Genomic DNA, 24,180 nt, shown 5'->3' on the forward strand with positions numbered 1-24,180 from the left:
TGGGCGACAGAATGAGACTCCGTCTATAAAAAAACAAAAACAAAAACCTGTTTATAAACAACTTTTGTTCTCTGAACCACCCTATCAGGAAGGCAGATATAGTACTATGAACTCCATTTTACTTGTGAGAAATTGATGTTTAAGAGAATAACTCACTTAAGGTCCCATGGGTAGTGAGTGGCAAGGAAAACTCAGAATCAAGTTTCCTGATTCCACACCTGGTGGCCCTTTCCAATATACCATCATACTGACTCTTCAATAATGAAATGGAGGGCCGGGCACAGTGGCTCACGCCTGTAATCCCAGTACTTTGGGAGGCCAAGGCGGTTGGATCACCTGAGGTCAGGAGTTCGAGACCAGCCTGGCCAACATGGTGAAATCCCATCTCTACTAAAAATATGAAAATTAGCTGGGCATGGTGGTGAGCGCCTGTAATCCCAGCTACACTTGGGAGTCTGAGGCAGGAGAATCACTTGAACCTGGGAGGTAGAGGTTGCAGCGAGCTGAGATCACGCCACTGCATTCCAGCCTGGGCATGAGTTGTACAAGAGTACAAACTCCATCTCAAAGAAAAAAAAGGAGAAAAAAAAAAAAGATAATGAAATGGAGTTAACCCTGTAAACTAGAATCTTGGAGGACCACAATGGTGATATGAGTGTTTTTCTTAAGTTTTACTTTAAATCAACATACATTAAATAACTAAATGGTTTTGTGAATCATTTTAATTTTTCAAATCACGTGAAATGACTCATATTACAATAAAAAATGCCATTCAAGAACTTCCAAATACTATAGTCACGAGAATAAAAAAGAAACTAAATTTCTTCTAAATCATCTTTGTGCCACTACCATATCTGATAATATATTCCTTCTGTACTCTTGAAACCTATCTCAGAAGTATCTTTGACAAATTATAAATGTAGAAGAATTTAAGAAGTTAATTAAAATTAATTATTTTAATATAATTTCTCCTTTATTTTAATAACAAAATACCAGGGAAAAAGTTCTATTTATTTACCTCAGTAATTGGCTGCCCTTGATGTGTCAAATCCAGCTCTTGAGGGCGTGTTACTTTATCAATATCCAAAGAGTCCATGCTGGAGGCTGCAGAAGTGATGCTGGAACGGGAGGAATTACTAATAGAGTGTACTTCAGCATCACTCACTGTGCCTGCTGACGCGGTTCTTCTGTGCTGATTAGTTACTAAGGGTTTAGTATCTTCTAGTACAGATTGCTGAGCAGCCTCATCCATACTCAAAGAGGCCTGTTCTAACTGTGCAGTGACGTCGTCCAAGGAGTAGCTGGCATGGGAAGGTTTAGCTATCCTATTAGATGAAGAAGATAATCCTTTCAAGGTGCCATGTTTCAATGTATGTCGGCTAACAGGCAATTTCTGAGTAGCTTTCGTTTCTGTGATTTGACGCTTACTGTTTCCTGAACCAATGCTGCTGAGCTCCTGCTCTATAGAGCAAAGATCAGCCATCAAGGCATCCAGATCCACAGTCTCTCCGTGATTCAAAGCTTCTGCAATGAACAACACATAATGTTTCCAGAATTTATACATTCTATTATAAATCAGTTAATAAATGCAGATGATGAAGCAAAAGAATATATTTTGTTGGGCCTAAAGCAAATAAAATTAAGTATTTCTGGTTTTTGTTTTAAATTCCAAGAGAAATTTTTAGAAGTACACAGTCCTCCTCTTTTAAGGCTTGTAATAATCAGAGGAGAATAAATTATGAGTTCAAAGACAAAAACACTACAAAAATCTTATACTGTTCCATGGTTTTAACCACATTCCTCTGTGCAACTTTTTACCACAGGCTTCAATATATTGTTAATATGATCAATGCTTTGGTAGAGATGTCAATACTGAAAGAGCTGAGGGCATAAAAAGAGAAGTCAAAAGTCTAAAAAATTACAGACTGACAGGTCAATATTATAAACTTGACTAGGTGGAATACAACAGATAAAGGCCACAGTGGCTGCTTTAAAAATTACTAAGAAGTAACTTCACTGGACTTTAATCCGGTGAGAAAACAATGCAATTAAGTTTGCTGTGGGGTTCCACCTGGGTATGTACTTTGTCAATTATTAATAAAACCAACTATCTTTTAGTTATGTTCTAGTTTGCTTTTTTCTGTGATATTTTCAATTAGTAATATTAATAAAATACACAAATCAAGAAATTTAAGGGCTGGACGCAGTGGCTCACGACTGTAATCCCAGCACTTTGGGAGGCTGAGGCAGGTGGATCACCTGAGGTCAGGAGTTCGAGACCAGCCTGGCCAACGTGGTGAAACTCTATCTCTACTTAAAAAATACAAAATTAGCCAAGTGTGGTTGTGCATGCCTGTAATCCCAGCTACTCGGGAGGCTGGGGCAGGAGAATCGCTTGAACCCGGGAGGCAGAGGTTGCAGTGAGCCGAGACTGTGCCACTGAACTCCAGCCTGGGCGACAAAAGCGAAACTCTGTCTCAAAAAAAAAAAAAAGAAAAAAGAAAAGAAAAAAGAAATTTAAGAACTTGGTCAAGTTATGCATGTAGCTTTTATATCGAGTTTTTATATTGGGAATTGCAGTTGTACTGCTCCTACATTATGTGACTTAGCATACTATTTTACATTTTATTTCCAATTACATCTTACCATTCAAGTTGTATATGGAGAAGCGGTAAGAAAAGTTGGCCATGTTTGTTTCCTGGCGAAGAGGAGATCTTTTTACTGGTTCCATGGGCTTGTCAGAATCCAAACTCTTTGTAAAAAGAAAGTTTAATAGTCATATTAAATTCAGGTTTCAATAATATAAAAAAGATGAAGTTTGTTTTATGATTAAGTGAACTGCCACACTATAATTAATTAAACCAAAGTTCTCCTAAGTAATAGACTTAAGGAAAAGTATAATTGTATTTCACATTATTATTTTGGTTATACTTATTTCAATCTTTAGATATATGCTTACTTTTTTTTTTGGAGATGAAGTCTCGTCCTGTTACCCAGGCTTAAGTGCCGTGCCACAAGCTTGGCTCACTGCAACCTCCGCCTCCCGGGTTCAAGGGATCCTCCCGAGTAGTTGGGACCATAGGCATGTGCCACCATGCCCGGCTAATTTTTGTATTTTTAGTAGAGACAGGGTGTCACCATGTTGGCCAGGCTGGTTGCAAACTTCTGGCCTCAAGTGATCTGCCCACCTCCATCTCCCTAAGTGTTGGGATTACAGGTGTGAGCCACCATATGTGGCCTATGCTTACTTTTAAAGGCACTTGAGATTGTCATAGTTCAGAGTAAATATCTTTTCAAATATATTAAGTATAGTGACTGACTTCACTTTATATACATGCACTATAAAATAAGTGAGGTAAGTGAATATGGACATGGTAAGCTAAGAAACAGGTGTGATGGCTCACTTTGTAATCCCAGCACTTTGGCAGGCAGAGGCAGGCGGATCAACTGAGGTCAGAAGTTCGAGACCAACTTGGCCGACAGGGCGAAACCCCATCTCTACTAAAAGTACAAAAATTAGCTGGGCACAGTGGCAGGCGCCTGTAATCCCAGCTACTTGGGAGGCTGAGGCAGGAGAATCGCTTAAGCCTGAGAGGCAGAGGTTGCAGTGAGCCGAGATCACGCCACTGCACTCCAGCCTGGGCGACAGAGCGAGACTCAATCTCAAAAAAAAAAAAAAAAAAGAAACCGCACAGAGAGTTCTGTTCTTTCTTTCCTCAAAGGGATTTGGTTTAGGTCCAGGAAAGCCTCGATCTTTGCTATATGAAGTACTCTGAAGATAACGGACAGTTCTGGATTTAAAATTATTAAGACCCAAGACTCACTAATTTTAATGGAAAGTGATTACAAGTTCAAACAATGATGAAATATTCTTGTCCTTCTCCAGTTCTATCAAAAGGAGGGCAAATTGCAACCCAGCTACACTGCCTGTGACAAATCTTGAATCATACTGTATACTTTGGGTAGGGTGACTTGTAAGTTACACTTGTAAGTTTAAATGATACTCTTCCTCTCTAACCTTTCTAGAGCAAGGAAAAAAGATATTTACAACAGAGAAATTCAGAGAAAGGGTCAGTAGTTATTGTTTAATAGATTCACAAAATATAAGGATTAGTGTTTTAAAACTTTAATTTATATCTACAGTAAGCACTGAACAAGCTTCAAATTTTAAAAGAATGCTGGATATTCTATGTGTTTATAATGCTATCTTTTTTTTTTTTTTTGAGACAAGGTCATGCTCTGTTGCCCAGACACGAACTCTTAACCTTTTTAAAGGGGTTGCTGAGAATTTTATAAAAGCTACGAACTCTCTTCCAGAAAAATGCACATACATAAAAAACTTTACAAACTATTTTAGAAGATTGACCAACTACCTAAAACTTTAAAACTTAAACTTGTTTTAATTCTAAGTTGAAAATACCATACCACTGAGTACGTGATACAGGTGTACAGATAACACTGTAATGAACTAAAGTAATGAAATAAACAAGAAACTTGAGGTTTTAGCCACAAACTTCGTAAAGTCAAACATCTCTTGAAAATGTCCCAAGTGTTACAAAGCAACACATTAGCAGTGAGTCACACTATGCCACAGTTTTAATCTTTTTTTCTCTCTAAAGACAGATTTATATAATGAACAGTCACATCATTAGTGGCTCTTCACACTTTTATGTCAGGCAACTTAAAATACAGGGGAAAGTACAAGGTATCAAACCAGTAGAAACACCATTTTCAGGGCAGCATCATGTAGTTCCTATTTCACCCAGAGCAGCTGGACCAATATCTACCTGCCTTTTCTCTTTTGGGCCCCTCCTCCCAAGCATGGACAATAAAACCACATGGTCAAGAACACCCCACATGTCAGCTGGCCCTTGCATACTTTTCTCCATGCATTATCATTTTCTATTTGCTCTTCTTTGCTTCCTCTCTCCCCCAGCGCAGGACTGCATAGCCTAGTGATAATCTCTATGCCTAAATCACCCTTTTTATAAATTAAGAATTAAAACAAAGAATTTGGCAGTTACAGACATAAGACATCTCTGACAAAAAATGTCACTTCTTCTGATTAGAGATGAAGGGAATGATACCTATGAAATCCTAGTAGGAGCTGAAAACATTCTCCCCTGGCCAGGTGTGGTGGCTCCCACCTGTAATCCCAGCAGTTTGAGAGGCTGAGGCAGGTGGATTACCTAGGTCAGGAGTTCGAGATCAGCTTGGCTAACATGGTGAAACTCTGTCTTTAATAAAAATACAAAACCAGCTGGGCATGGTGGCGCATGCCTGTAATCCCAGCTACCTGGGAGGCTGAGACAGGAGAATTGCTTGAACCCGGGAGGCGGTGGCTGCACTGAGCTGAGATCACACCACTGCACTCCAGCCTGGGCGACAGGAGTGAGACTCTATCTCAAAAAAAAAAAAAAAAAAAAAAAATTCCCCCCAAAATACAGTATTAACAGATTATGGTCACAAAGATGTCTGCCTTTCAAAATGATCTAGCAAGAATTACACGAAGAGTTTATCACTTTGAATTCTAGATTGCTACAGAAATAAGCTGCTAGTAATTTAAGCTTCCACCTTGCCCACTTTGCTTTTCCTTTAGTTAAGGAATCTCATACCTACGCAATTTTACACAAATGTTCTTTCCAAAGACATTATTTATGAGTAAATAAGTTTTGTTCTAATGTTCTCATTGCCATGAAGTTAAATTTATTTAATAAACATAACCATCTTCACACAGTGAATATAATGTATTACTGGGGCAATAATAACAGTACCCTTTTATTCTAAAAAGTGTGCTGGTTTAGAGGACAAGGTCACCTTCTTTAAAAACCCAAGATCGAATAAAGCAAAATGAAAAGATTTTGCCACTGTTTTAAAATGCAGCCCAGAATTAGGTTTTGTCAGTATTCTACAATCATGTCATAGAAAATATTTACATGGGGCCAGGCATGGTGGCTCATGCCTGTAATCCCAGCACTTTGGGAGGCTGAGGTGGGCAGATCACGAGGTCAGGAGATCGAGACCATCCTGGCTAACACAGTGAAACCCCATCTCTACTAAAAAATACAAAAAATTAGCCGGGCGTGGTGGCGGGCGCCTGTAGTCCCAGCTACTCGGGAGGCTGAGGCAGGAGAATGGCGTGAACCCCGGAGATGGAGCTTGCGGTGAGCCAAGATTGCGCCACTGCACTCCAGCCTGGATGACAAGAGCAAGACTCCGTCTCAAAAAAAAAAAAAAAAGAAAAAAGAAAAAAAGAAAATATTTACGTGGAAGGAAATTATTTATGTTGAAAATGTATTCAAATTTACTAAGGTAATAGGGTTTTCTAAAATTTAGACTTTTGAATTTCAGGCTTTAAAAGTTTTTAGCTAATTATCTCATATTTATGAAACATATATTAAGTAACCCCTCTAGATGAACACAGCCTCTCTCACAAGTATTTTTTTTAACATCCTTAAAATAACCATAGATTCTTAATATCTTCTGTTCTAGAATGACTTCATTTACTTGTCAACACTTTGAACATTTCTTCCTTTCTGGCAATACTTTAAAATTTAACTTATATCCATATCCTCTTCTGCACATTAAACTTTTAACACAATGGTGACTTCAAATCCTCAACCAGTTTTTCAAGCACTACGTCCGACCTGAGTGAGTTTGTCTAGTTCTCCAAGCCAGGCTCCAAACATTTTGTCCAGGTCCTGATCTTCCTTGTCACTGTCTTCTTCAGCACCATGATCAATTTCTTCATCTGATAGCTGCTCCATCTGAAATACAGACATTTGTGTAGAATGAATAGTAAGTTACAGGTTTAACTTGAAAAATTATGCCATATACGCTCTGATATATATTATATGCCTCTGAAGTCAAATCTTCAAAACTAGAAATTACATTCTAAAAGAAAATCTTAAGTCATTAATGGAGACAGTGTTCACAAGTGAGTAGAAACAAAGAATAAAGTTTCAAATTTTTTAGGAAACTGTAAAAGAAAAGCCAACAGTATCAAATTATGACCAGAATCGCATTACTAAAAAAATTAACAGAGCACCCCTTTCAATCAGCAGAGGATATAACAGTAGTACAGTTCTCTCCACTACTAGATCCTAGGACACCCAAACACCACAAAGAAGCCATTTCAGAAGACTTTAATGGAGCAAATTATTGTCCTGTTTATTCTGTAAAAATCTGTTTAGATACCAATAGGTACCCTGCAAAACCTTAGTCCAACAAGTATTTAAGAGAAAATTTGACAGAACAAAAATCTTAATCTAGTTTTGTTTCTTTCTCTTCTACCCTCCTACCCTCACTTTCTATCCCATTTGTCTTCTTTCTCTACCTTACTTCCTCATCAGTTCCAACAAAACCCAAAAAGGAAACAGAATTGAAAACTTCTAAATCCAGATCCAAATCCTGTTATGTGGTGACTTTTCAAATATAAGTCCCTTGAAAGAAGAAATTATCTTCCTTCTTCCCATTAATAAAATAGTGTGGCTGGGCGTGGTGGCTCACGCCTGTAATTTCAGCACTTTGGGAGGCCGAGGCGGGTGGATCAACCTGTGGTCAGGGGTTCGAAACCAGCCTGGCCAACATGGCAAAACCCCGTCTCTACTAAAAATACAAAATTGGCAGGGCGTGGTGGTGCATGTCTGTAATCCCAGCTACCTGGGAGGCTGAGCCAGGAGAATCACTTGACCCTGGGAGACAGAGGTTGCAGAGAGCCGAGAACATGCCACTGCACTCCAGTGTGGGCAACAAGAGTTAAACTCCGTCTCAAAAAATAAATAAATAAAATAAAACAGTGTGATATCTGACATGGAACTTGCACATTATTTTGAGAAGATGGGAAGAAAAATTACATAAAACAATGTAAGATCGATGACTGATTAATCTGATAAATATAAATATTTCAATATTAAAGGCCCTGGAAAATCTTCAAATAAACACTAGCTTTGCTTAAACCAGCCAGCATATTCCAAAATTAAAATTAAAATCAGGCAGGCATGTTAGTATGAACTTGAAACAAATTAATGTTTTTTTTCTTCAAGTTAGCAGATTAGAACCCCTGGTTTACAAAGTTATGGTAGGTATTTTATGTTTCTTAATATCATAGTTACTGACTAAAATCTGGTAAAATTTTATTTGTTAGAAAAACCAGCATATTCCTAAGTTATTTGACCACAATCCCTTTTCCTTCAACTTCTGTCCCAGGGACACAATGAACATCATCACCATATGTTACATTAAATACTCTTGACTCACATTTCTAAAACACGAATTTTGTTATGGTAGATCTAGGCAATATTTGGAATATAGCCTGTCAGCTGGTTTAAGCAATTCCTCCAAGATTATATATGGTGTATGGGCATTCCATTAAAAAAGATATGCCTAATCTTTACTAACTTGATATACATATGCCATGGTGTTAATGTGTCCCTTCCAAAACTCAAGTGTTGCCAATGTGATAGTATTAAGGGGTGGGGCCTTAAAGAAGTGATTGGGCCATAAAGGCTCCTTCTTTATTAATGGTATTAAGGATTTTATAAAAGAGATTTCATGAAGCACTGGATTACCTTTGTTCTTCCACTCTTCTGCTATGCAAGAGCACATCTCGTGCCTCCCTGTGGAGGAAGCCAGCAACAAGCCCTCACCAGACACCAAATGCCAGTGCTTTAATAAGGTACTTCCCAGCCTCCAGAATAGTAAGAAAATTAATTTCTGTTCTTTATATATTACCCAGTCTCAGGAATTTTATTGCAGCAGCACACATGGACTGGTATCTTCAAAGCAGCAATCCACAAAATTATATCTGGGATCCTTAAAGGTTAGGAGACAATGTAAGGAATCTAATTATCTGACATGGTATCATGAAGTTAAATTTTCAATCTTATTTCACTATATAAAATTTTGCAGAAAGGGTCAAATGTTACAAAATTAAACTGAATTTAGTTTTCAGATGCTGGAAATCATATCATATCTCATTTAATTACTTAAGGGAAATAATTTTCTAATTCTCCTAATACTGGGAAGAACCACAGCTAACCAATATCTCTAATAAATATATCTCTAATAGAAACTGATAATTTCCATTTCTTAATCTTTTATCACTCTAATCATATATAAATCAGGTCATTCTACCCTGGCAAGTGAAAAATGGATCTACCAATTTCCCAATTCATAAATCTGATTCTTAAGAAGATTTGGTTTTTGCAATTTGTAACAATATTATTTCTAAGATTTTATTCATTACTATATAATTGATAGGTCAATCTCAACAGAAACTTGGTATCAGAGTTCATTAAGTGATCTACCTAGGAAAAACATAAAATGTTACTGAAAAGAAAAACCTCATCTGACCAGATGACTTAATTACTCAAATAGGTGCTAGTTTGAGAACACTCAGGAGCAGTAATAGCCAGTTTTCATAAAGAAGGTTAATAAGTAATATAATCTGGAATATACTTGCTTTTACTTCCTAATCTTTCAAACTAAACACATTGGAATAACCCAGAAAATATCCTAGGAGGAATTCTGTTTTGAGAGAGTAATACTTATTCTTAATTACATTTCATATCTCTTAAGTACATTTAAAACAACTGGGCCTGCAGCACTGTTGTCCAACAGATACCATTATGTCACTATTGGCAGAAACAGCAGCTTTAGTAACTTTAATGAGTATTTTAGGCAATAATACGCAAGGCACTGGGTTTATGGTGGCTATATTCTCCATAGTAAAAATGTGGTCACACGATATTTAGGTGACTCATTATCAGGAAAATCTGTGATGTATGAACATCATAACACACACTAAGAGGAAGTTATAATCAAAGAGAACAGGGAGAGAACATTAGTCATAGGCCTCCACGAACCATTGTGATAGGCAGGTATTATATCATTCCCATTTTATAAATGAGGAAAGCTAATCAGAAAGGGCGGCAAGCTCCGTTCTTGGAGAAGGGCTTAGAGGACAGCACTCCAGGTCTACTATTTCAAACAACACCTCCGATTTCAGGCATCTTACAGATAGGGCTTCCACATTAGACATCATTTAAACCAAGAGTTCAAATTTTTAAAAATGATTTTAAGAAAGGTTTAAATCCTGGACTTCTGAGAACAGAGTGTAACTGCCCATAAAAAAATGCCATACTGGGAAAAATAAAACAACACGAAAATAACATTATAAGATAAATATAAAATACTTCAAAATAAAGGAATAATTTAAATTACAATGGAGCCGAAGAGAACTACAGTCATGTGCTCATAATGATGTTCAGATCAATGACAGACTGCTTATACGGTGGTCCCATAAGTATTTTTACTGTACCTTTTCTAGGTTTAGATACCATTGTATTACAATTGTCTATAGTGTTCAGTACAGTAACATGCTGTACAGGTTGTAGCCTAGGAGTAACAGGCTATACTCTACAGCCTAGGTGTGGAGTAGACTATACCACCTGGGTTTGTGTAAGTACAATTTATTATGCTGGCCCAACAAGTGCTTAATGAAGCATTTCTCAGGAAGTATCTTCATCATTAAATGACACATGACTGTACAGACTCTGCATCCAAAGCTAGCGTGTTTTAAACTGAGTTTTTTTCCTACTATTCAAACAGGCTATTTTAAAAATCCCTTTAAAAATTTTCATTTATAGTTTTGTTTTGATCTAGACTACTACTGCCCACTTAAGGAAAATATCGCTAGAGAACATGACAGCAATGACAGAGAAACATAAAATTAACAGAAATTTTGGAAGTATCTATTGAATGTTAACTACTTAAGTTACTTTTGCCAATTTTGTCCTATTTTCAATTTGTCCCTATGTGGATTAGTTTAACAGCAACAACAAAAAAAAAACTGGCCGGGTGCAGTGGCTCACACCTGTAATCCCAGCACTTTGGGAGGCCAAGGCGGATGGATCACCTGAGGTCAGGAGTTCAAGACTAGCATGGCCAAGATGGTGAAACCCCGTCTCTACAAAAACTAGCTGGGCATGGTGGCGGGCGCCTGTAATCCCAGCTACTTGAGAGGCTGAGGCAGGAGAATCGCTGGAACCCAGGAGGCAGAGGTTGCAGCGAGCCAAGATCGTGCCATTGCTCTCCAGCCTGAGCGACAAGTGAACTCCATCTCAAAGAAAAAAAAAACTTAAGAAACTTACTCAGAGACTTTCCAAAAAAAACTTAGGTCCTACAACATTTCTTAAAGAATTCACACTCTAAAACCACTCTCCATTCTCTAAATGCTGATGTTGATGAACCTTATTCTCCAATTCCCCAATACAGCTTAATTTCCACTAACCATACACATCAAATGAGGTGCCCCCAGACATTTTCTTATAGGCTGGGCACCATCTTGGCTCAGCCCTCTAAACTTAAAACCACATGAACATGCTCAGATACAGGACAGCAGAGTGCTATTAGAGCCATTTCCATGGGTCTAGAGTGCTCAATGTTCCAAAGACACAAGAGAAGCTTTGATTTCATTGAACATTCACCAGACACTGGAGGAACAGAGATGAACATGACAACCTCTGTCCTCAAGGAACATATAATCTAGTAGGGAACAGAAAAGGAAACCAACAATGATGAAACACTCTGTTAAGCGCTATAAAAGAGGTATGTTAAGTGAGCGTAGTTTAACCCAGTTTGAGAAGATAGGAAAGTGGTGATGCTTCAGTGGAGACCTGAAGAGTGAATATGTAAGAGAAAGGAGAAGGGTGTTTTAGGCAGAGGAACCAACATATAAGGGTATAAAGACGTGAGAACAACATGTTAGAACTCAAAGTGACTTAGCATTTCTGAAGCATAGGATGGGTGGCACAGACTCATGGAAAATGAGGCTAGAGAGGAGGAAGCAGCAAAATCCTAAGCCATACCAAAAACTTTGGACTTTATCCTGTAGGGCAATGTTATTCCAATTGTGGTTTGTTGATGACCTGCATCAAAATTACCTGGGGTGCATCTTTTAAAGTCAGTTTTAAAATGGCCCACTCAAGATCTACTGAATACTAATGTCAAGAGGATGGAATATTTTCAACAAGTTACCCAGGGTGTTGCTTATACTTACTTAAGTTTAACAAAATATAAACAACTATGTTGTTTAATAATTACTGGGAGCTCTTGCAAGACAGTAAGTAATGCCATTTTGTGTAACCACAATTTGGTTAAAGGTAAATGTGGACTCCTTAAATAAGTACTAGAATGAGTACTCCTTAAAACCATAAGGAAATCAGGTACCATGAGGATCCATCATTAACACACCCCAATTACTCCTCTTCCATTACCATAGTCTCATGCTTCCTCTCACAGTTATTCATTTACAGATAAATTTTAGTTCTTTATTTCCAGTTATGTTTCAGTAGCTTTCTCACAAAAATGGTTTTAGAAACACCTCCTATGCTGTTCTAACCTTAAAAATAATTCTAAAGAAAAACATGCACTAGAGAAAGGGGCAGGAGGGAGGTGAAGACTTTCATGTTCAAGGAGTACCCCAACTGTGCAAGTTACAACTGTTGCAAAATAAAAGCAAGAGGAAGGAAACGTAAATCAGACGAGAGAAACAATAAGAAAAAAAATGTTAAATTTAGTAAGGCACAAAAAGAGGAAGAGGACTCATCAAAAGGAGGAGAGAGGAAGTCAGAGCAGAGAAGGGAAAGGAAAGGAAAGAAGTAGGACACTCATAATGTAAAATGGAAAGATAATTGTAGGGGATTAATTACTTATCAGATGGGGCAGTGCCTGGTATGCTTGGTTTCTTTCTCTCATTACCTACAACTACACTATTTTAAAACAAGACCTTTAGTTCTGCTGTGAATGAAGTGCTATTATTTATAAATTGCCCAAATGGAAACTGGGAATTTAATAAACCGTCTGGGAAGTTTTAAAAATGAATTTGCATGGCCAGGTATGGTGGCTCACGCCAGTAATCCTAGCAACTTTGGGAGGCCAAGGCGGGCAGACTGCTTGAGCCCAGGAGTTTGAGACCTGCCTGGGCCACATGGCGAGACCTCATCTCTTAAAAAAATAAAGATAATTTTATAACTTTTGCTCTTAATTTATAAAGTAGATGAGTTAAAAAAAAAAGTTAAAAGTTGCTTTTTATATATCCATCACTGAAGTTTCCTCTGTAGATTAGTGACCCTCAATAGAAAGGGCCTACAGAAAGGTTCTACTTAGGATCCAAACCTTCGAAAATACTCTGCCTACAAAGCATCAAGCTAAGCATTATGCAAAAAAAAAAAAAAAAAGGCAAAAAAACAAATACAAATTCTGTAACTTCAAAGAACATTAATACTAACTGTGGGAGAACAGGGCTCCCTGCAGCCTTGACCTTCTGGGCTCAAGCAGTCCTCCTGCCTCAGCCTCCCTGAGTAGCTGGGACGACAGATATAAGATATCTTGATTAACAAATTCTCTAGCAACAAAGTTCCTTTTGTAGACCAGTGCATGAAGCAAATTTAAAGGAAGCTACGGTCTCCTATGTGTTGAAAGGGACTAAGAAGGAAGCAATGTGCTATGCTATTCAGAAGCTTCACAGAAGCAAGCCTGAATTAACTAGCTACCAGGGAACTTGCATGGATGGCCTGGTCCTCAGAGTGAGCTGACACCTGGAACTCAGTTTTGTAAAACTGCCACATGGAACCAAACCTTCCTAACAGAGAGGTACGCTATTCTTGGGCCAGTCACGGTAAATTCTTCTTTACCCAGAGGACAGAGAAGTACTAGGAAAGATGATTTACACCCTTATGCCATCTCTTTGATTTAAGACTTCATTTCTGACAACCCAGGATGTAACTAACACATCCTCTTCACTATCATCTACATTAACTGTGAAGTAATTTAAGATCACATAATGAAGCATAAAAACAAACTAGAACTATTTTAACAGTTGGTAGAGATTGTATTGCCTAAGAGTTATAAATCAATTTCAAAGGCAATTTTATTAATGTTTTATTTATCAGGCACTTAAATGAACCCCTTAGAAAAAGAATTTGGGAGGCCGAGGCGGGCGGATCACGAGGTCAGGAGATTGAGACCATCCTGGCTAACACGGTGAAACCCCGCCTCTACTAAAAATACAAAAATTAGCCGGGTGTGGTGGCAGGTGCCTGTAGTCCTAGCTACTCGGGAGGCTGAGGCAGAAGAATGGCGTGAACCCTGGAGGTGGAGCTTGCAGTGAGCCGAGATCTCGCCACTGCACTCCAGCCTAGGCAACAGAGTGAGACTCCGTCCCAAAAAAAAAAAGAATTCCTTTTACAGAAAGGTGAACCAGGCCGGGCACAGTGGCTCACACCTGTAATCCCAGCACTTTGGGAGGCCGAGGCAGGCGGATCACCTTAGGTCAGGAGTTCGAGACCAGCCTAACAAGGTGAAACCCTATCTCTACTAAAAATACAAAAATTAGCTGGACGTAGTGGCTGGCAGGCACCTGTAATCCCAGCTACTCGGGAGGCTGAGGCAGGAGAATCGCTTGAATCCAGGAGGTGGAGGTTGCAGTGAGCCAAGATCCCGCCATTGCATTCCAGGCTGGGCGACAGAGCGAGACTCTGTCTCAAAAACAAACAAACAAACAACAAAAAAATGAAAATATGAACCATATTTTAATGAGAATAAGCATTCCTTTATTTACATTAGATTTTCACAATATTGGATATTCTTAATCTATTAAACCCCAAACAGGAACTCCCCATCTGTATTAGTCTGTTTTCATGCTGCTGATAAAGACATACCAGAGACTGGGAAGAAAGAGGTTTAACTGGACGTACAGTTCCACACGGCTGGGAGGGCCTCAGAATCATGGCAGTGGCAAGACAAAATGTGAAGAAGCAAAAGTGGAAACCCATGATAAACCCATCAGATCTCATGAACTTATTCACTATCACAAGATTAGCACAAGAAAGACTGGCCTCCAAGATTCAATTATCTCCCCCTGGGCCCCTTCCACAACTCATAGGAATTCTGGGAGATAAAATTCAAGTTGAGATTTGGGTGGGGACACAGCCAAACCATATCATTCGGCCCCTCCAAATCTCATGTCCTCACATTTCAAAACCAATCATGCCTTCCCAACAGTCTCCCAAAGTCTTAACTAATTTCAGTATTAACCTGAAAGTCCACAGTCCAAAGTCCCATCTGAGACAAGGCAAGTCCCTTCTGCCTATGAGCCTATAAAATCAAAAGCAAGCTAGTTACTTCCCAGATACAATGGGGGTACAGGTATTGGGTAAATACAGCCGTTCCAAATGGGAGAACTTGGCCAAAACAAAGGGGTTACAGGGCCCATGAAAGTCCAAAAACCAGTGGGGCAGCCAAATTTTAAAGCTCCAAAATGATCTCCTTTGGCTCCAGGTCTCACATCCTGGTCACGCTGATGCAAAAGGTGGGTTCCCATGGTCTTGGGCAGCTCCGCCCCTGTGGCTTTGCAGGGTACAGCCTCCCTCCTGGCTGCTTTCACGGGCTGGCATTGAGTGTCTGAGGCTTTTCCAAGTGCACAGTGCAAGCTGTCTGTAGATCTACCATTCTGGGGTCTGGAGGACGATAGCCCTCTTCTCACAGCTCCACTAGGCAGTGCCCCAGTAGGGACTCTATGTGGGGACCCCAACCCCACATTTCCCTTCCTCACTGTCCCAGGAGAGGTTCTCCATGAGAGCCCCGCCCCTGCAGCAAACTTTTGCCTAGGCATCCAGGTGTTTCTATACATCTTCTGAAATCTAGGCCGAAGTTTCTAAACCTCAATTCTTGACTTCTGTGCACCCGCAGGCTCAACACCACGTGGAAGCTGCCAAGGCTTGGGGCTTCCACCCTCTGAAGCCACAGCCCAAGCTCTCTGTTGGCCCCTTTCGGCCACAGCTGGAGTGGCTAGGACACAGGGCACCAAGTCCCTAGGCTGCACACAGCACAGGGATCCTGGGCCCGGCCCACGAAACCACTTTTTCCTCCTGGGCCTCTGGGCCCTGTGATGGGAGGGGGCTGACGTGACGGTCTCTGACATGGCCTGGAGACATTTTCCCCACGGTCTTGGGGATTAACATTAGGCTCCTTGCTATTTATGCAAATTTATGCAGCTGGATTGAATTTCTCCTAAGAAAAAAAAAAAAAAGGTTTGTCTTTTCTACTGCATCATCAGGCAGAAAATTTCCTGAACTTTTATGCTGTTTCTCCTTTAAAACAGAATGCTTTTAATAGCACCCAAGTCACCTTTTGAATGGTTTGCTGCTTTGAAATTTCTTCCATCAGATACCCTAAATCATCTCTCTCAATTTCAAAGTTCTACAAATCTCTAGCACAGGGGCAAAATGCCGCCAGTGTCTTTGCTAAAACATAATGAGAGTCACCTTTGCTCCAGTTCCCAACAAGTTCCTCATCTCCATCTGAGACCACCTCAGCTTGGATCTTACTGTTCATATCACTATCAGCATTTTTGTCGAAGCCATTCAACAAGTCTCCAGGCAGTTCCACACTTTCCTACATTTTCCTGTCTTCTTCTGAGCCCTCCAAACTGTTCCAGCCTCTGCCTGTTACCCAGTTCCAAAGACACTTCTATGTTTTTGGGTATCTTTTCAGCAACGCCACACTCTACTGGTACCAATTTACTGCATTAGTCCATTTTCAGGCTGCTGATGAAGACATACCTGAGATTGGGAAGAAAAAGAGGTTTAATTGGACTCACAGTTCCACATGGCTGGGGAGGCCTCAGAATCATGGTGGGAGGCAAAAGGCACTTCTTACATGGCGGCGGCAAGAGAAAATGTGGAAGAAGCAAAAGTGGAAACCCCTGATAAACCCATCAAATCTCGTGAGACTTATTCACTATCACAAGACTAGCACAAGAAAGACTGGCCGCCATGATTAAATTACCTCCCCCTGGGTCCCTCCCACAACACAGAGGAATTCTGGGAGATACAACTGAAGTTGAGTTTTGGGTGGGGACACAGCCAAACCATATCACTAAAGTGGAAAAATACAATTTAGTTCAACGCTCTACAAAGAAACCCCTAACATCCCTATAAATAAAAAGTTCTGATTATCTTATAATTAACTATTACACAATATGCCATAAAGCATTATCTGAAACCACAGAGTAGATAAAAAACTATAAAAACTGAAAAACAACAAATAATTAAGATTGTGTTGTTTATATTCCAGATTCTCAATTTCAAGAGCTGTGAGACAGTAAATTTCTGTTGCTTTAAGCCACTCAGTGTGTAGTAATTTGTTACTGCAGCCCTAGCAAATGAATAGTTACTATACACACACGCGCGCGTGCACACACACACACGGCTGCTCCACACTTCAGACCTTTTGCTGTTATACTACATAGTGTAGCTATTTAGTTATTTTTGCAGACAGCTGATGTTGTGCATGTCCACTCCAGCCTCAACTAGAAGTAGAAGCTGCAACTTCATTCCTCTTAGAGAAAACGGTCTTGAAACTATGGAAAGCCTCACGAGGGAGGCAGCAGTATTTTTCTTCACTTTTGTCCTACCTATTCCCCTACCAGATGGCCAAACGCACTGGCAAGAAATCCAATCCCAGAGGCAACCCATGCTTTGAGAGGAAAGGGGGTGACAAACAGACGTAGCCTATAGCTTGGAAGTCATTTGGATTAGGTATTGAATTATCAGTATAAATAAACTCAAGGTTTCAAACAGACAAAAAGATGGACAGAAATAAAGACAGAGATGTGTGTATTATGTGTTTGTAGGTATGTCCACTGAAAAAGCCTGGTGGCAATGACACCAGGTAATTAATTAGCACACTTGGTTCCCAGTTTTTGGTTCCAAAATACTGTATATACTCTACACAAAAAGTAACAGACACCTGGAGTAGTAATTCCAGGGCAGGGCAGGGAAAAAAAACAAGATGAGATCTTGCAGTGAGCAGAGATCGCGCCACTGCACACTCCAGCCTGGGCAACAGAGCGAGACTCCGTCTCAAAAAAAACCAAAAAACAAAAAACAAAAAACAAGATGAGCCTCTAGAACATCATCTAGTGGCAAAAAGTCCTCAATTAATGATAGGCACATGTCAAATGGACACAGGAACCAGCCTGAAGGCCCAGATCAGGGGCCTAATCTGTGAAAAGTTAAATACTGAAATAAATTATGACAGAAACAAATTATAATCCACTGTCTAAAATCCATATATATATATATATATATTTTTTTTTTTTTTTTTTGAGATGAACTTTCACTCTGGGTTGCCCAGGCTGGAGTGCAATGGCACAATCTCAACTCATTGCAACCTCCACCTTCCAGGTTCAAGCGATTCTCCTGCCCCAGACTCCCAAGTAGCTGGGATTACAGGCGCCTGCCACCACACCCGGCTAATTTTTTTATTTTTAGTAGAGACAGGGTTTCACCATGTTGACCAGGCTGGTCTTGAACTCCTGACCTCAGGTGATACGCCCACCTCGGCCTCCCAAAGTGCTGGGATTACAGGTGTGTGCCACCGTGCCTGGCCACAAAATCCATATTGAATTAAATAAAATATACACAGTAAAGAAGAAAGCTCTTACTTACTGTAGAATGCCAACTACTTAATGTAGATGAAATGACAAAAAAAAAATCACCATTTTGCAACCACTGTTATAATTATAAAGTATTTATTTTAAAAGTAATTTAAAAACCAAGTTGCTAAGTTTTAAAAAATCAAGGCAAGAATCAATAGAGGCTAAAACTAGTAGGTGAAAATTTGATGACATATATTCTCAAAATATCTCCCCACAAATTACTCAGAAGACAACCTTAACCAAGTGACCAAAATATCACCACTACAGAGGCAAACCAACATCAGAGGGTTCCAGTTATAATGCATTGGGAAGGATACAACATCACTGTAGTATTCCTGCAAAAAATGCAGTACCTGAATCAAATCATAAGAGACATTTTACAAAATAATTGGCCAACACTTTTCAATAATGTGATGGCCAAGAAACAAAGAAAAGCTAAGGAAATGTTCCATATTCAATGGAACTTAAAGAGACATGACAACTAAATACAATGCTTGAACCTGGACTGGATCTTAGACCCAGGGAAAATATCTAAACATAGCCATAAGGACAATGTTGGAACAGTTGACAAAATATGACTGGATTAGACCACAGTATTGAATCAATGTTACATTTCCTGATTTTGATAACAGTATTGCAGTGACGTAAGAGAACATCTTTGATCTTAAGAAATATACACTGGGGCCGGGCACGGTGGCTCATGCCTGTAATCCCAGCACTTTGGGAGGCTGAGGCGGGCGGATCACCAGGTCAGGAGATCAAGACCATCCTGGCTAACACAGTGAAACCCCATCCCTACTTAAAAAAAAAAATACAAAAAAATTAGCCACGTGTGGTGGTGGGTGCCTGTAGTCCCAGCTACTCGGGAGGCTGAGGCAGGAGAATGGCGTAAACCCAGGAGGCAGAGCTTGTATAGTGAGCTGAGATAGCGCCACTGCACTCCAGCCTGGGCGACAGAGCAAGACTCTGTCTCAAAAAAAAAAAAAAAGAAAGAAAGAAAGAAATATACACTGGGGTTACAGGCATGCACCACCATGCCTGGCTAATTTTGTATTTTTAGTAGAGACAGGGTTTCTCCATGTTGGTCAGGCTGGTCTCGAACTCCCAACCTCAGGTGATCCGCCTGCCTCGGCCTCCCAAAGTGCTGGAATTACAGGCGTGAGCCACCACGCCTGGCCTTGAGGTTGTTTATATTCTTCTTACAACTTTTCTGTAAGTTTGAAATTACAGTTTTCCCTTGGCACCAGGGGGACTGGTTCCAGGACCTCCACCTATACCCAAATCATGCATACTCAAGTCCAGTAAACCCTCCATATACGTAGGTTTCACATCACCACAATGATCCATGTTTGGTTGAAAAAAAATCTGCATACAAGCAGACCCACACAGTGCAAACCTGTGTTGTTCAAGTGTCAACAGTATATCAAAATAAATTAAGAAAGAGAGAGATGAAGGAGGAGAGATAAAAAGAAAAAAGTCTTTACCCTCAGAAAGCTAAAATTAGGAAAACAGTGTGTTAACAAATAGATCATCTAAATTTCAGAAAAAAATTTAAGGAAAAGGAAAAAAAGACAAGCTATAAAACACTTTTACTAAATTAATACGTTTAGTCTAAGGACACTGAAAAATAATTGTGTATTTCTCCAATATATGGTTTTTATTATGTATGCATATGCTCTCTTTCCTAAAGTATATTTGCCTTGCTTACTCAGTTAACCTTTTTAGCTTATTTATAAAAATTTAGCATCTTAGGAAGATATTTATTCATCAGACATCCTTTCACAGATGCAAAAAGAGTCATTTAAAAAATAATTTTTTTTTTTTTTTTTTTTTTTAAGAGAGAGTCGCTCTGTCACTCAGGCTGGAGTGTGGTGACACGATCTCGGCTCACTGCAACCTCTGCCTCCCAGGTTCAAGTGATTCTTGTGCCTCAGCCTCCTGAGTAGTTGGGATTACAGGTGCACACCACCACACCTGACTAATTTTTGTATTTTTATAGAGATGAGATTTTGCCATGTTGTTCTCAAACCCCTGGCCTCAAGGGATCCAACCACCTTGGCCTCCCAAAGTGCCTGGATTACAGGCGTGAGCCACCACACCCGGCCCTAAAAAAATAAGTAATTTTTTAAAAAGTTCGTTAACATCACAAGTAGGTCAGAAAAAAATCAGAATTCAGTTCCAAATCCAAAGTTAGTATTTAATTAAATTGAAATGCTTACAGTAAATACAGACTTCAAGATGGGTATTTTTAAAGATGTTTTGATTATTAAAACTGTGTTACTTTTGTTACTGTCAGAACAAAAGGAGTAAAACAGTAAACCACTTCTATTTTGCATTATTCATTAACATATTTCCTGACCTCTTCCCAACATCCAGATAGGAGGTATTACTAAAGTTGATCAAATATCCCCCACTGATATAGTTTGGATGGGCATCCCTGCAAATCTCATGTCAAATGTAATCCCTAATGTTGGAGGTGGGGCCTGGTGTGAGGTGATTGGATCATGGAGGTGGTTTCTCATGAATAGTTTAATACCATCCCCTTGGTGCTGTCCTCTCAATAGTGAGTTCTTGTGAGATGTGGTCATTTAAAAGTGTGTGGCACCTCCCCCCTACTCTTGCTCCTGCTCCGGCCATGTCACCTGCCTTGTTCCCCCTTCACCTTCTACCATGATTGTATAAGCTTTCTGAGGTCTCCCCAGAAGCAGAGCAGATGCCAGCATCATGCTTCCTGTATAGCCTGCAGAACCATGAGCCAATTAAACCTCTTTTAAATTATCCAGTCTCAGGTATTTCTTTATAGTAATATGAGAATGGCCTAATACATACAACCAAAAAAGCTTCAAGATGTCTGCTTTCTGTTTCTATCTCATAAATGTAAAATTCCTAGGAAAGACATTTTACCACTCATTACTGATAAAAGATACATTTAATACTGTCGGCGCCTGCCTGTAATCCCAGCTGCTCAGGAGGCTAAGGTAGGAAAATTGCTTGAACCTGGGAGGCAGAGGTTGCAGTGAGCTGAGATCATGCCACTGCACTGCAGCCTGGGCGATAGAGCAAGACTCCATCTCAAAAAAAAAAAAAAAAAAAGTCCTCTTGAGGTTCTTGAGGGTAATAGGAAGTAATCCCTTACCAAAGGCTGTAGTAGAGGTAGGGACTATTCATAAAGAAGCCAGAGGATTAAGAGAATAGAAATGGGAAAAAGGATGCTCTGCAGGAGAGCAGAGAGTATTCTCCAGGGTGGCATCCCCCAGGCAATTAAGACATTTTCTTCCAGGGTCACTGAAACTACAAAAACAAACTCTCAAGCCTGGGATGCAAACTCAAATACCTGCAGGGGTCAGGCAGCCAATATACATACTGGTGGTGGTAGTTAGATATAAACCAATAGGGAATGGTGAGGTCTGGGAACTGTGACAGCACACCTCAGCTAAAAACACTAGAATTTTTTAAGTTTATTCTGGAATTAAGATAGTGGTGAAGGTTGCATGACCTTGTGAATGTAATAAAACTCACTGAGTGTACACTTTAAAAGAGTAAATGTTTGGGAGGGTGAGGCAGGAGGATTGCTTGAGCCCAGGAGTTCGAAACCAGCCTGGGCAACATAGCGAGACTCTGTCTGTATTAAAAAATAAATTTAAAAAAAGAGTAAATATTATGTATATCTCAATTTAAAAAAAACTAAAAGTTTAAGTGTGTGCTAGTTAAACAAGAGAGGAGTTAGATGCCACTTCCTCTGAGAAGCCCATGAACTTTGTACCTCTATGGCATTTATAGCTAATCAGCTTTGTATTATGTGGTGGTTATTGGTGCACTTGCCTTATCACCCTCCACACCCAACTAGATTGCAAGCTCTGGAAAGAGAGAAACCATATGGTTCTCATTTTTCACCCCAGAGCAACTACCACAGAAATATATTCTTTCTTGATGCAAATTTCGACTTTTTTCGCCAAGTATTTCTAATTTAAGATGACTCAAAGCTAAAGGTACATTTCTTTAAAAAAAAAAAAAAGTGGCCAATTTATCTGGTTCTAGTTTAAAGAAATATTAATCAAAAGAAACCAACACATTCCAAAATTAATTTCCCTATCAATAGAAGAATGGTTAGGAAAAATCAGAATATTCTGCAATGCACTTTAGCTTCAGAAGAATATTTTAATAGTATTTCTATAAGGTTACTTCAAGGCATATGATTTGATTCAATAGCTGCGTTAATGACTCTCTGGTAAAAATTAACAAATGACTATTAGTAAGGGTTCTTGCACCTGACAGAAACCCAACTCAAACTAGTTTTGACAAAGAATCTATTCAAAGTATAATTATCGGTACATTTGTCACAATGTTTGTCCTCTCAATTTCTTTAATCTCCCTTCCTCTTCCCTTCCAGGGTTTCATTCCAAAATTCTCTACCTTCTTTACATTTCCATTTCCCATGTCTTTGCTGTCTCCCCATTTTAACCTGTGAGTTCTCTTTCAGTATCCCTTTAAAAAGCTACTCCCAATTCCTATATATGAAAAACCAAAATCCACACAGTCGCTAAAAGAGACTTTAAGAATCGGCCAGGCACGGTGGCTCATGCCTGTAATCCCAGCACTTTGGGAGGCAGAGGTGGGAGGATCACAAGGTCAAGAGATTGAGATCATCCTGGCCAATATGGTAAAACCCTGTCTCTACTGAAAATACAAAAAAAAATTAGCTGGGTGTGGTGGTGTTCCCCTATAGTCCCAGCTACTCGGGAGGCTGAGGCAGGAGAATCGCTTGAACTCAGGAGGCAGAGGTTGCAGAGAGCCGAGATTGCACCAATGCACTCCAGCCTGGTGACAGAGTGAGACTCCGTTCCAAAAAAACCAAAAAAGAATTAAGCAGAATATGGGCCAGGGGTGGTGGCTCACACCTATAATCTCAACACTTTGGGAGGCCCAGGCAGGCGGACCACTTGAGGTTAGAAGTTGGAGCCCAGCCTGGCCAACATGACGAAACCCTGTGTCTACTAAAAATACAAAAATTAGCTGGGTGTGGTGGTGCACACCAAGATTGTGCCACTGCACTCCAGCCTGGGTGACAGAGCGAGACTCTGTCTCAAAAAAAAAAAAACCCAAAAAACAAAAAACAAACAAATTCTCCCTCCATGTTTGTATGCCTCAACGTTTTATTCCACCAGGAGTAAGAAATCCAACCAGAGATGGATCATTATTCCTGACATTAATGAGACACAAATGGAAGTAAGATAGAATTTAACAGTCAAAAATTGCCTTGGGTGACAAGAATAGTCTAAAAAACTTATTGAAATTTTTGGAATGAGTTTGTTGGGTATTTAAACAACATATGCTAAACATCCCTTACCTTTTTTTTTTTTTTTTTTTTTTTGAGACAGTCTTGCTCTGTCATCCAGGCTGGAGTACAGTGGTGCCATCTTAGCTCACTGCCACCTCCGCCTCCCAGGTTCAAGCGATTCTCCTTGCCTCAGCCTCCCAAGTAGCTGGGATTACAGGCACATGCCACCATGCCCGGCTAATTTTTTGTTATTTTTTAGTAGAGACAGGGTTCACTGTGTTAGCCAGGATGGTCTGGATCTCCTAACCTGGTGATCCGCCCACCTTGGTCTCCCAAAGTGCTGGGATTACAGGCGTGAGCCACCGCGCCCGGCCATCCCTTAACATTTTAACACAAA

At 39.7% G+C, this 24,180-nt stretch overlaps 1 protein-coding gene across 9 annotated transcripts in view; it reads right to left on the minus strand.

Moving 5' to 3' along the window:
- RAPH1 (Ras association (RalGDS/AF-6) and pleckstrin homology domains 1) overlaps nucleotides 1-24,180 on the minus strand; it is a 101,246-nt gene that overhangs the window by 54,776 nt on the left and 22,290 nt on the right. For 7 of the 9 annotated variants that reach the window (XM_016950355.4, XM_016950354.4, XM_016950353.4 and 4 more), the window contains exons 2-4: nucleotides 6,648-6,767; nucleotides 2,647-2,752; nucleotides 1,019-1,524 (exon numbers count right to left, since the gene is read on the minus strand). In XM_016950355.4, the coding sequence (XP_016805844.1) occupies nucleotides 1,019-1,524; nucleotides 2,647-2,752; nucleotides 6,648-6,767 (732 nt within the window). Of the gene's footprint in view, nucleotides 1-1,018; nucleotides 1,525-2,646; nucleotides 2,753-6,647; nucleotides 6,768-8,570; nucleotides 8,594-8,733; nucleotides 8,755-24,180 lie in introns of those variants that run through there. The other 2 variants (XM_016950352.4, XM_016950351.4) reach the window with 2 other exon arrangements.

Source organism: Pan troglodytes, chromosome 13 (assembly GCF_028858775.2).
Source record: "Pan troglodytes isolate AG18354 chromosome 13, NHGRI_mPanTro3-v2.0_pri, whole genome shotgun sequence".
In the NCBI taxonomy this organism is placed as follows: Eukaryota; Metazoa; Chordata; class Mammalia; order Primates; family Hominidae; genus Pan; species Pan troglodytes.